At 44.7% G+C, this 13,694-nt stretch overlaps 2 protein-coding genes across 3 annotated transcripts in view; both read right to left on the reverse strand.

Annotated features, from left to right (window-relative positions):
- Positions 1–51: 51 nt before the first annotated feature.
- Positions 52–6,210, reverse strand: cfap36 (cilia and flagella associated protein 36). 2 transcript variants are annotated; one of them, XM_076160471.1, is made up of 11 exons: positions 5,889–6,210; positions 5,443–5,507; positions 5,251–5,352; positions 4,240–4,354; positions 4,061–4,148; positions 3,179–3,335; positions 2,965–3,054; positions 2,527–2,629; positions 2,258–2,433; positions 1,899–2,063; positions 52–961 (listed from the first exon to the last, which is right to left on the reverse strand). In XM_076160471.1, the coding sequence occupies exons 1-11, from the start codon at positions 5,992–5,994 to the stop codon at positions 878–880; spliced, it is 1,251 nt and encodes a 416-aa protein (XP_076016586.1). In that variant the 5' UTR covers positions 5,995–6,210; the 3' UTR covers positions 52–877. The 2 variants fall into 2 exon arrangements, with proteins under 2 accessions (XP_076016586.1, XP_076016587.1); XM_076160472.1 differs by lacking the exon at positions 2,965–3,054.
- A 3,041-nt stretch (positions 6,211–9,251) lies between these two features.
- LOC143008595 (inactive phospholipase D5) overlaps positions 9,252–13,694 on the reverse strand; it is a 33,908-nt gene continuing 29,465 nt past the window's right edge. Inside the window, exons 4-10 of the mRNA XM_076160418.1 lie at positions 13,309–13,414; positions 13,033–13,160; positions 11,950–12,147; positions 11,125–11,261; positions 10,771–10,936; positions 10,579–10,669; positions 9,252–9,799 (exon numbers count right to left, since the gene is read on the reverse strand). Of these exons, the coding sequence (XP_076016533.1) occupies positions 9,252–9,799; positions 10,579–10,669; positions 10,771–10,936; positions 11,125–11,261; positions 11,950–12,147; positions 13,033–13,160; positions 13,309–13,414 (1,374 nt within the window). The remainder of the gene's footprint in view (positions 9,800–10,578; positions 10,670–10,770; positions 10,937–11,124; positions 11,262–11,949; positions 12,148–13,032; positions 13,161–13,308; positions 13,415–13,694) is intronic.

Below are 13,694 nucleotides of genomic sequence, written 5' to 3' on the forward strand. Positions count from 1 at the left end.
CAGTTTCCATATACATAAGTTGGACGCATGGATGTTCATATAAAACTGACTTTATTTAACAGCATATCATTACATAGGATCTGGTGTATCATGGTTATTTCCAAGTAAAAACTGCAGGTTGGTTTACAGGTGAATACTGTGTTTCTCAGCCCGTCACCGCTCTCTTAACCCCATCATGACACACGACAGCGTTCGTCTATACGTCTATACATCCACAGTGTATAATTATGGTGAGGTGGGTTTGCAGCAGCTGACTCAAGTCTCTGCGAAAGCTAAAGACGGGGAAATGTGAGTGCAGGCTTCAGAGAGCGTCGTCTCCTTGTTTCTATTGATGGAGCGTTCAGCGTGTGCACTCCAGCTGTGAGCTATGGAGTCTACACACAAACCAGTCCAGGTGTAGGTTCTCATCATGTTGCCTCTGCTTGGACACAGGAAATGCATGACCATCACTTCTTCCACTGATGGGTGTTCGCTTCTATCATGCACATGTGCTTAACTTGCTCGGTGGGACAGGTTAAATACTAACGCGGTTTCCAGGTGTGGCAAAATACATACACCCTTTGTCTCTGTAGATCACAATGGAATGTTTCTTCCAGAGGCTCTTCTTAATGAAGGAAGCTTAAAGTGACAGGAGGAGGCAGTCCAACGTGACTGACATGTGAAGTAAAGGGACATGATGCAGTACACTAGTGCATGAGGCCTATTGTGACGCCTGTAATGTTGTGCCTATCTTTTTGAGGATAGTTAGTAATAGTAACATATTGGACTGCATGATTTTGACGTGTTTCCACTTGTCTGCCTCTCATCTTCTCCCAATCCAATCCAAACTGGTATCTCAGTGTACATGAGAGTAAAGCAGCAGGAGGTGAGGAGGAACTTATTTCTTGATGACTTCCTCTTTCAGCTTGTCAGCGAGATGTTTCCTCTTCTGAAGTTTCTTCCTCTCCTCAGCCGAGATCTCCTGCATAGAAGTCAGAGCGCCCGCGTTAACAAGCTTTACAAACTGTGACCTCGCAAATGAAATGCTTTTAGCCCAGCCAGTGATGGGTTAAGAGACGTTGTTGAGGAGGTGAAAGGTCGTGGTAGAAAGCACAAAGATACGGGAATTAACTCAACAACGACACCAAACCAGCTAGAAATGGGAGAACAGGTATGCAGAGCCTTTGACCTTAACTATGACCTCATTCTTTACTCTCTCAAAACATGAACAAGAGTACGTAACTAAGAGTTCTGACTGTGTCTTTTTTGTGTGTGAGGGAAGGAGATGATGACGATGACTCGGCGTGTGTGTGCGTTTGCAAAAAAGCAAAGGAGAGGGGACAGAGCGAGCAAATCAAAGCAGCACACTACACATTTTCCCATCAGGCAGCTGATGGATCACCTTCTGTTTGGAGGAGTTGGCAGTGTGTTGTGCTGGAGGAGGAGGAGGAGCAGGAGCAGGAGGAGGAGGGGCACAGACCCCGTTCCTCTGAGAATGGCCCATAGGCACCTGACAGGCCAGACCAGGTCAGATACATGCAGCGGGAAATGAAAAGGAAGAACCCAAACAATAAGGTCAGGAGGAGGAGGAGTCAAAGATGAGAGAAAGCAGGGGGAAAATTAAAAGACAAAAATGAACTCAATTAAAAGTATGGAAATTGTGTTAGTATTGTGGAAGGGAATAGTTTTTACTTAACGTTACACCGGATCTATGCTATGTTGACAAGAACCTTTAATACCTTAGCTCACTGTGTGTTCCTCCACTGGACCGGACTGATGTAACTATAGCAACAGTATTCCATTCCTCGATTTAAACCTGATTATAATGAATCAGTGCGTGAGTGAGTGAGTTGGTGTTTGACGTGAGTTGGACGGAGTTGGTTTGAGCTCAGGAGTGTGCAGGGAGGAGTTGTGTGTACCGGGCTGCTGGGTGCTGCTGTGGGGCTGCTGGGCTTCTCCTCCTCCTTGGTGCTCGTCTGCTTGGACTTCTGCTGTTCCCTCTTCAGCGCTTGCAGTTTGTCCCGCTGCTGACGGAGATATGTCGCCCTCTGCTGGAGCTCCTCCTGCTGCGACTCAGACAAGTCCTGAAGGACAGTAGAGGTGGAAATGTTAACTTTTAATAACCTCTGTATAACTTAGTCCATTAATTAAGAAGAAATAAGAGATTTGGAGTCCACATTCATGATTTCTATTGGACATAATTTAATGTAATAGTATGCTTTCAACACATCACCCCACCCTTTGACCTCTACACACACACACACACACACTGACTCACAGTGTAGGGCTTGGAGATGCCGGCCTCCTTGCGTGCCTCATCCAGCCACGTCTCGGCTGCCTGGCTGCTGCTCTGCGTCCGGCTGCTGGGACTGCTGAGGGCCGACGGCTCAGAAGATCTGACTGGAGCCCTCACTGCTGGAAGGACTGGGTGCTCCACACTTTTACTGCTACTCCCTGCACACACACACACAGTTAATGGTTACTACAGAAGCAGAGCTGTGATGTTCATTGAGGCAAACACAACATGTTGGTGATGTTCTGAGTTACCTGTGGTGCGTTTAGAAGAAACAGAGGAGCTGCTCGCGGCTGCACCTTCTCCTCCTGTGGCCACTTTCTTACTTTCCTCTTTCTGAACAGATTTACCATTGACCTGGAGGGAGGGAACAACAGGCTGTGATACAGGTAGCATTTCATCTGATCTCTCCTCTTGCTACTAAGACATGAAACGACTAATACCATCTAATCCAGAAACACCACCTAGGCATCCTGCAGACTAGATACAGTATATAAGAGCAGGACTATTACGCAATGGAACTAGAGCACAATCTACAGGGGCAGAGGTTTAGATTAAGCACACACATGAGAAAACAGGCTAAGAGACTACAAAGTGTGTGTGTGTGTGTGTGTGTGTGTGTGTGTGTGTGTGTGTGTGTGTGTGTGAATTGTTGTGGTTGGGTCACATCAAAATGTTTCTGATTCAGTTACCAGTTGAGATTTAGCAGCAGTGTTTCCGTTCACTAGAGGGGCCGCTTGATTAGTTCTGCCACTTCGGTCAGCGTTCACCTCAGCTTTGGACTTTGAGTGAAATAAAAACGGCACAACGGAGACACGATCACTCAAAACTGACGTAGGTATGTAGAGTTTGGGTGTTGACTGAAGAGGCTCCTGAGTCTCTCACTGTATTTACTGCGTGTCTCACCTTGGCATTGTTGTTGCTTTTTTGGCTGGAGTCCTTCTTGTGGGATTCTCCGCTCTCTATCTTTGGCCTATCAGAGCAGCTGCTGGAGGTGGAACCAGCCTCTTCCTCCGACAGCAGCCTCCGAGACATTTCCTCCTCGTACTCCTCCTTTGACTTTCTGAGGACAAAGTTGGTGCTTTAATTTCATACATCTCTATATCTAATTGCTGTAGAGGAGACGTCCACCAAGGATTACCCAGCAGCCAGTGTCTGTGAGTCAGTGAGGGCAGGATAATGAAGTACATGAGCAGATGAGGTATCCAGGTAAGACAAAGGGGATAAAACACTTTTTCCCCCCTCTGTTGCCAGTTTAGTGTCCATCTCACCAACCTCAATCAGCTGGACCCTAAGGAGCTTAACTGCAGCCCTGTGTGACCCAGTGTGTTCTACTTGGCCGGGCTGAAGAGAGTAAAATCCCATTAGAGAGCAGAGGAGGAGCACGGAGACGCTGCTACAGCCCTGACACAGGCAGACTGACATCAGGAGGGAGGACATGATGTCTCTTCAGTGTTATAGTGGAACTGCAACTGATGTGACCAAATTCATTCATACCTACATCAATCTATCCACAAAACCATCAGGCCACTAACTCTGCTCCAAACTCCGCCCCAGTCCAGATGGCCCATCTTCATCTTGGCCTTTGTCCAAGTCTGGGATCATCTACCTGGAGATGGACACATCTTAACTCTGCCAGCATTAACAGCTGACACATGCGCTCAGCGGCTTAATCTCCCTACCTGAACACCGGCGACACGTTGGTCGTCACATCACATCAACAGCGACATCGTTTTGTTGTGGTTCTCATGATGAGAGTGGAAGAGCGAGGGAGAGAAATGGACTTACCTTAGAACTTCATCCAGGATCCTCATCTCCTGTTGCTGCAGCTCTGTCATCACATCCACACCATCAGTCAGACACTCTGGCAGGGCTCCTACACAGCACATACACACACACGCACATTAGGGTTAAGTGTTAACCTGTCTGAGCTTGTGTGTATGCCTGTGTGTGTTTCTTCAGCATACCATTCCTCTCCTTGATCATCCTCAGGGCTTGAAGCTGCAGCTCCATGTTCTTCTGGACCATCAGTGAACGAAACACTTGGAAGTCGTCTGTCGCCAAAACTGGCTGGAAAACCACCTGAGGAACAAAAACAACATCAACATTATCCAGAGTATCAGTGCTATAGCCTACATATGAAATGTGCTGGACCTATTTGCATTTATTGACATTAGAATGTGTGACAACAACCACGATTCGATAATTTGTTATATATGTCTACCGGTTATTCCAACTTGATCTCATGTAGTTAGAACTTTGTGTCATCAAGTTCACTGAGCTCTAGAGAACATCTTGTTAAACCATTAAGATATCAACACCTTGGGAACCCGTACAGCTCGTACAGACAGAATGATCGTACTGTGGCAGAGGTTAAAGATGAGAGAACGGATGAGATGGAGACAAGATGGACTGTCAGTTTGGAGAGACAATCCCAAACAGAGGTCCAAGTTCGAAGTGTGAGACGTCCAGTGACAGCCTGTGTGTGTGTGTGTGTGTGGTGGCGGTGAGGGAAAACTTTGCTTTACATTTTCCTCACAGATGTTGTATGTATGTGATGAGACAGAGTAATCTGGGATTATAAAATTATTACAGCAGGGATAAGATGGATCAGAAGCCTTAAAGATCCTATAGAATGAGGCTCCGGAGTGGGGCCTGATCCTTAGAGACCTTTCAGGCTAATGCTGCCTAAACTGTTGACTAGCCTTTAATGTATCGGACACTGAAATTGGGTCACCGTTGTTCTGTTCTCCTCCTCCTCCTTCCTTTACTCCATTCCTCACCACTCACCAGCTTTGGCATCATATTTTGCAAAGGCCCTGTGCGAAAAATCAAACGCTCCTTAACTCTTCCCGTAAGAAGAAGGTGGTTAAGAAGGTGGTTAGACTCCAGGTGCCTATGAGCAACCAACCTTTTGATAGTGTGCATGTCTAAAGCCTCCAGGTGAACACAGTTTGTGTCAGATGCCTCCATGTTACCTGCAGAGCTTTGGACTTGGCAAAAGGAGAGCTGCAGGCGTCCACAAACTGCTGCTCGCTGAGGCCAACATCCTGCATGTAATTCTCCAGCAGCTTCTCCACCTAGCAAAAGCAAAAAGCAGCTTAGACCGACAAAACTACACCTGATATGCTGAGTCATGCTGAGAGGTAAGAACCAGGACTCAGACTCACCAGGTTCTTGTACTGCTGATGGATTTCTGTGTATGACAACTTGTTTTCATCTTCGTCATCGAAAACTAGAAAATTGCAGTTTAATAAATGATTAGAAATTCATTGTTTAAATTTTCCGTTTATTCCACTGCAGCTGAGTCGACTTTCTTGTTTTTGTAGCTTTTCCGGAGGCTAACTATGCTTTCTATTGTTTGCAAACTATAACACATCCAGCAGTTCAAACCATAATGGCTGATATTAAGAAATTCGGATATAACTACGATAAGAAAGCATGTTTATAATGTCATAAGCCAGAAAACACAACGCAAGCAAGCAAGTCACTACAATAACAACAGTGTTAGCTTAGCCGTGGCGTTAGCAGCAAACAGCAGCCGCACACATAGCTGGGGGACTTTAGCTGTGCAGCCAAATGCCTCCAAAATGAAAGCGAGTGAAACAAAAGTTACCTGTGCATTTGTTTTCCATAAAGTCCGTGACGGGGACGATCCACTCGGGGCTCCCCAGGTAGCCCACGATGCTCTCCACGACCCATTCGTTGTCATCTGCAGCCATGTTGGCCGCTGCTCGGTAATGTCAGCTACAACAACAGCCCCCACACGGCGCTTATTAGTAAGGTTATTTTGATTTATCACGCTCCTACGACTCCAAAGTTCGCGTCTCACACCGCCGTGGCAACACATCCGCGTGGTGGCGCTGCACAGGCTGGTCCACGACGCGTCACTGTGGAGATCTGCGGGCACAACTGCGCACTCATGACATTTTTGTTTTTTTTTGCTGCGGGGAGAGTTGTGACGCCTAATCGGTTGCCTAGGTAACGGTGACGTCAGCACGCCGCCGCTCGAGCCTAGACAGGTTCCAGCTGACAGAGGCAGAGACACACACACACAGCTGATCACAACAAAGAGACAAAATACAACACAACAAAGGCAAAGGGTGCATATTTGTTTTTTATTAAGAGTAAAAATCAGTCAGATAATAATTCAGTGTTGTGCAGTAATAAGGATAATTCAATAAATATACATTCCTTCAGAGTTGTAAATATATGCAAGTTTCTGTTATTCATAAAGGCAAAAGGCATGCAAGCAACAGTCATGCCGCATATATTCAACATAACAAAGTAGGAGAGATTACAAAGCGTTTACAGAGTGCATTTCAACGGATAAATCTTTATTTTCCCTTAACTCAAACCCCTTATGCTTTGCTTTAGGACTCCAGTAAAGACCTGCATCCTGCACAGGTCACCTATTCTTTATCTTTAAACCAAACTGGAGTGACAGACCTAAGCCATGTGCACAAATATGTTTCTTTGTAATAATCCACTGAATGATGTAATAGTGGTGGTGCATTCACTGGCATCTGGGCTTAGTTTGTCACATCATCTGTCAGTCAAAGTCATTCATAAAGGCCTCAGTTTAAAGAAGCCTCCTTCCATCCAGCTCCCACTTACAGATCATAGCAGCGTTTAATGGTTACTCTATAGCATATGTAGCATATATGTATAAAAATAAATCAATAACTCTGTCTCCAGACCAGCTGATACAGTGTGACGACTTTGTGACCTTAAAGAAACAAGTATGGCCTTCTGCTGAAATGATAATCTTCATGTCAACTACTCTCTGTGTATGGAGTTTACAGTTATTACAGAATAAATCATGTAAATGCAACATTCACATAAAATAAATAATTAGTTGCGACCCTATAGATAGAGAAATATAACAATCATTTCATTTTAAAGTAACTTGAGCATTTAAAGCACAGCATTTTCCAATCTACCACGCTTGATGTGTGTGAACTGACTGCATAAATGATGAAGTACTTGTACAGTACATGTTAAAATGTGGAGTGGTTAAGTGTGAAGGATGTAGTGCCTAGTGCCGTCCTCTAGGTGGCAGAAAGTGTTCGTTTTACAGTCTGCGTGTGTTTGGCTGAGAGGGACATTTCATTCTGCACTGGTATCATATGTCTGTGCTTATAGGAGAGTTGTAAGACAAAGCTGAAGCTGTGCTGTGCGGGTTGCTTTGAGAGGAGGCACATAAAGACAGATATCACAATAAAGGATGTTTTTACTGCAATACATTCAGGTGTCAAATGATCAAAATTGAAACGGTAAAGAGTGTTAAAGTAAATCACAAATCTCACTCTCTGCTCCCATGCTCCTACTTCCCATGACGATCTCCTCATCATTGACAAAGCCGTCAGTCTGGGAAGAGGTTTCCAGTTTGTTCTATCATGATCTTTGATATTGTAAAATGCTACATTGATACTTGCAAGCGTTGCAGACAGCAGCAAGCAAGTCTTAAAGTGACACGCTGCCTTTTCAAATTAAACATGAAAGCTACGACTAACTTGAATTCAGTTTCGCTTCTCTAACAATCACATGTTTTTGGTATGATCCCCCACACGTTAAAGGTATTTGACCCAGCTGCAGACAGGACACTACAGCCCAACATGTCCTTGAGTTAAAACTGCAGATAGTGTCAAGCTCTGTTAAAAATTCATTACATTGATCCGTCTGACAGCACTGCAGACCCTCCGGCCCCTGACTCTAACTGCACTTTCAATATTTGCTCAATAAATCACAAAACTGCATTCAGACATAGTAATCTATAGATATCCTATCAGTTCCACTTCTCTTCTAAAGATTTATTTATGGAGATGGCAATGATTATCAATAAGGAGGCTCTCGGATCAGTAGCCAATATTCCACCAGGAAAAATATATTGCACTTGCCCTTGATTTAAAGTAATCAGCACTGATATTCAGTGGTTTCTACCATTTGGTGTTACGTAATAGACAGTAGAAGAAGCATCATGACAACCTGAACATAAATATGTCCACTGCCAAATAAAAAATTCTGATGCACACCTTTGGCTGTGTGTGATATACTGCATCATACAGCAAATACTCCAGTAGATTATGTAATGACAACAATAAAAAGAGAGTAAATGCCTGGCTTGTGTCACTGAGATTAAACACACTGGGCATGATTTGTGATTCAAACACTGCTGTTGGTGAAAACAAGTTGATTACATTTATGTCTTTAGCTGAAATGTTGTCATTCATAGGGATCTGTGTTATTTCAGTTGTAAAGGCTACAGTGAGGAACAGTCAAATCAATTGTTTGGCAGGACCAGATGAGGTCGTTTGTTTACCTTATTATCATGTGATCAAATATAGTTGTTGGCTATAAACAGATGGTACGTCCCAGGACAGGACACACTGGGATGAAGGTATATAAAGTTATAGGTCATAAATAGAAGGTACTCCAAATACTGCCAGAGATGTAACAAAGTATTTACACAAAGTCCAAGTATCCACTACCAAACTGTGTACAGAGGCATTAAGAAATCCACAACATGTTTGTAAAATCCTGTGGTAAATCTTAAAGGTGTTGGCGCTGCCTCCCATCTCTGCAATGCAGGGGTCATCCTCCCTTTTAAAGGGTAATAAAGGACGAATGCCACAGTAAGCTGATGTGTGACATCATCTGTTTCCTTTACTTGAGAAATCTCAGCAAAGAAATGGAAAGGAAAATATTAAATAAGTAGCAAGTTTTTTTTTGTCTTTAGTATTTCCTCTCAACATTGGAATGTAATCTTAACCAAATGCTTTCGTTCCAATCATATCTAACATCTTACCTGTCTCTTCCTGCTACCATCTGAAACAGACGTTGCTTAAGTTTTTGTTTTTTATAAAACAGAAACCATAAAATGATACAAAGACCAGGAGTAAGTCCATTGTTGCTGGAAGAGAGCAAATCTCAAAACATCATTCAATGAAAAAGGCTTTCAGCTCATGATGCGCTGCAGTCACAGGGAGCCGTTGGAGATCTCTCTGCTGCCACTGCTCTCAGCTGCCTGACTGTGCGTTTCCATTTCGTTGTCATGGTAATTAACTTTGATTTTGACCTGTCTGTTGTTGGGGTGGCTCATTTTGACCTGTCCAATGTTATCTATAATCGGATCAAGTCCATTGGCTTCGCCTTGGTGAGTCATTTTGATTAGTTCTACTTTGTCGTCATGGTGACTTGTTTTGCCTGCCGCCTGGTCACTGTCTCTGGGACGGTTTCTAATGGGTGCAGGTCCGGTGTCATGTGGGCCGGCTCTGATTGGTCCCAATGCGCTATCTAAGAGGCTGGTTTTGATCGGCACCAGCCTGTTGATCTGGTGCTTGTTGCAGACAGGGATCTTGTTGGCCTGCAGGGAGCGGGTGTAACGGGAAAACCAGTCCCGCTCAAACGCAGCCCGTAGCTGATCCACCACTGTAGTGTTCCTGTCCTCTATGCCCTCTGGCTGACTGATGACCAGGCCTGCCCCGGCGTTGAAGGTAAACTCATTGCCCACCCAGTCAAGGTTACCTGTCGGGGCACAGACCAGGTTCAGCTAAAAATAGGCTGCCACAGTTTCACATCAACAAACTGCTAGATTAAAGGATGAAAAGGAACAAACACATTTATGACCAAATAACAAGCATCAGAAAATCGAATGGTGACACATTTCTGGAGTTGGAGATCTGGAATCTTGATGAGGTCGCTAGAAATGACTGTAACGTCACAAATAAAGGTTGGATTTGTTCAAAGATGGACATGAAAGCATAAAACACCTGAAGTGAATTTTGCTGTGTCTTTTTCGATTTAAGAAGTTATGATGCAAACACCTATTTCATAGTTTTTTGGCTGCTAAATCAAGACCTCCTGGACGTGACTGTTCCAGATTTATTACTGCGGGGGTCTTCCAGAAAGAACAAATGCATTTCACACAATGCTGACTGGCAGAAAAGCCACGGGAGAAGAGGAAATATGCTGCGGACAGTGTAAAAGTAATATTTTCCCCTTCAGGCTTAAGCACTCCTGCTGTCTGATGCACTTTCCCACTGTCTGCCTGCTCGTTATCTTCAGCATAATTGCCACCACCACATCCAGAATATACTCGGCTTCCCCTGCGTTAGCAATATTTCAGCCAAACGATAACTCTTACACGTGAGGGGAGTTTCTGTGGATATTTGGATACTTTCTTAATGTTATAAAAAAATGGGTCACTGCTGGAATCCATTGTAAGTTTTCTGGCCCAATGAAAATGAGATCAGCAGGAAGTGAGCAGAGGCATGTAGGGCAGAGCTGTCTGGACCTGACCTCACCTAAATAAATGGCTTTGTCTGTCACCATAAACCTGTTGTGGTTGATTCCCTGGAGACTCCCATCCCTCTGCTCTCGTGGGCTGAAGAATTTCTACACACACACACACACACACACACACAGAGTGACCCGGTGAGCACAGCTAATGTTTATCTGTAGTGTGTAAAGATAGAATGCAGTGTCCTGGTACTTACAGCTTCCAGTGAGCAGTTGGCCTGCTCCATACACAGACTCCTCAGGGACCAGATGAAGTTGAAAGTGAGTGGATGAGTCTTTTCCCAACAGCTTATCAGCAGGCGAACTCGCACCTTCCTCAGTATCAGAGCCTCCCGGATTAGCCCGTCAATACGAGACCAGTACCTTGGCAACGATACAAACGCATCCAAATAGACTCACAGTAACGCTTAATCACATGAATCACAAGAGGGGCTCTTAGAATACAGAGATAAGAGCCCTGACAAAAGCACGCCTCACTCAACTCTAAATACCGTGAGATGGTTCTGATAAGCACCAGACAAACCGTACTGATAAAACCAACAAGTTTCTACCTGTTAGTGTTGCCGTTGAGGAGGGGCAGGTAGTCGGTGATGGAGATGTAAATGAAGCGCCGAGCCTCCTGGATGACCCTGGAAATGGCCTCCAGATCACTGCTCCGATCTTTGGGAATGAACACATCTGGAGAGGTCTGTCAGCACAACAAACAAACAGCGTGACGAGGGTTAGATAATAAGATGTGGCGCTTGTGTTCCTGTGAGGTAACAAGAGAATCTCAGGCTCATCTCGACATACAGAATCATATGACACACAGTTGTCATCATCAGCATCATCTAATCACAGCCTCATTATCACCATCCTAGCACAAGGCTTTAGATGTTGGTCTATGTGCACTTGTGCTTTCGTTTTAACTTCCACAGACAGATTAACAGCTGAACCCTGCCTACGTATTCATAAACATCTTCTTCAGGAGACGGAGGACCGAAACGCTGCTTTTTGTTGAAGGCCTGATGACATTACCATCACTCATCTCCAGGAGTGATGACAGTGTGAAGACAAAGTCTCCTGCAGAGACGCTCTGCATGGAAAATTTATTTTCTCACCTCACTATCACCTCCACTGTAAGCAGTTGGCTGGGAATTGTAGAGTTACTCAACAATATGGCAGCTTCAAAATAGCAATGACACCAGAACCCAGCCTGTTAACATGCGGGACACATCAGGATATCTGAGTATCTTAACAGGCAAATATCACCCTTATGTATTCTATTCTAAACAAAAACATAAATCTATCATGTACTTGATTTACTGTAGATACGAATGAAGACCTGGCAGGTTTATGTCATCTCTCCACTCTACATCATAACTGCTGCCACTCACTGAGACGTAGGCCTGAGCCTTGGTGTTGTTCAGGGTGAACTCCAACGGGGCGTCCCTGTTGAAGAGGGCGAAGATGCGCTTGGACCAAAAGGAGGGGATGAAGTCTTTAAACTGGAGGCCCCAGTAGAGGCTGAACACTCTGTGGAGGTCCAGAGCCAGACAGCTGCAGTCGTACACCATCACACCCAGTTCCTTCCTCTGAGGAAGCAATGCACAGCAGCACCGTCACCATTAAGTAACCACCAGAATAGGAAACACAAATGCCAACATCATTAATTCACCACCATCATTGCAGCAGAAATTACATTCATCACCTCCAGCACCTTTCCATATTTAATCAATCCATCACTGCAACCACTTGTTGGAAAAATTACTTGTTTTTCCTTTAACCCTGTTACAGAATGTAAATCCCTCATTTGGAAATGAAAGCAAAAGTGAATTGTCTACAACAGTGGTTCCCAAAGTGGGGGGTCGCAGAGCTACTGCTGGGGGGGCGCGGTGCGGGGTCGGAAGAGGAGCGATATGAATAAGTATCGCCTCCGGTAAATGAATGAGACGATACTTCTTCGACTCGTCTGTGATCTAAAAAAGGGGGAGCAAAAGAAAAAGTTTGGGAACCACTGGTCTACAGCATTGGAAAAGTGCTGACAAAATATAATAATATGGACAAAGCGGAGCCACATCATTCGGCACAGTTAAAGGACACAAAGACTAGTGGGAATTATTGGCCATCATGAAAACAAAGCAAGGATTTGAAGATACACAATCCAAATATGTCCATACAGTTTCTGATCTGGGTCGGTGACTTTAAGCCCTTGGAGGGAAGTCACAGTCCTCTGTGCCGGTGGATGTGTGAAGACAGATGAGGTCGTCTGACAAATGGCTCTGCATTTAAATGAATCATCAATGACACCCAGCTTTAAAGAAGGAGATGAAAGAATGTACAGTTTCTATTTTGGGACGTTCCTCAAGGTCCACTGCCCCTTTCTTTTGACTTTTGATGAAGTGGACTTGATGATAACATACAGACATACAGTACATACACAATGTGCATTTGTGTGATTTGTTGTGGAAGTTTGATACCGTTGCCAGTGACCTCCAGTCCATGCTGGCACTGCCAAAGTAGAAGTGTTTCCTATCCACCACCCAGAAGGAGGAGTGGAGGTGACCTCTGGTCAGGGCCGTCATGTTCACATAGTGGACCTCAGCGTCTGGAGGGGAGAGAAGGAGAGAGAGAAAAGAAAAGAAAAGAAGATTAAAGAGGGATCAGGAGGTGGAAACAAGAGCAACAAGAGTCAAAAGATGGGAAGAGGCTGAAAGAACGGAGGGAGGGAGAAGGAAAGAGAGGAGGTGAGAGACCTTTGTCAAGGCTCATGAGCTCAGTGGAGTCGGTTATCCCGCTGGAGATCTTCAGATTAATTCCTGCAGCTTTCAGACCCTGGAGTCTGGACAGCAGCACACGACCCTGAGGGAAACACACACACACACACATACACACACACGCACACACACACACGCACACACACACACACACACACACACACACACACACACACGCACACACACACACACCACTGCTGTCACCTCTGATTTACCTTGCTGTGCGTCCAGACACACACTTGTGAGTTTTATGTTTTATGTTTATGATACATTTTATTTGGAGTCATTCGATATCTGGAAAAGATGTAATCTGAACACACAGATCACTGTACAGATCCCTTTACACCAGAGCTGTCACGGGAGAT

The sequence above is a fragment of the Genypterus blacodes genome, unplaced genomic scaffold, assembly GCF_046128005.1.
Source record: "Genypterus blacodes isolate CSIRO-AG114 ecotype Tasmania unplaced genomic scaffold, CSIRO-AGI_Gbla_v1 ptg000105l_1, whole genome shotgun sequence".
Classification (NCBI taxonomy): domain Eukaryota; kingdom Metazoa; phylum Chordata; class Actinopteri; order Ophidiiformes; family Ophidiidae; genus Genypterus; species Genypterus blacodes.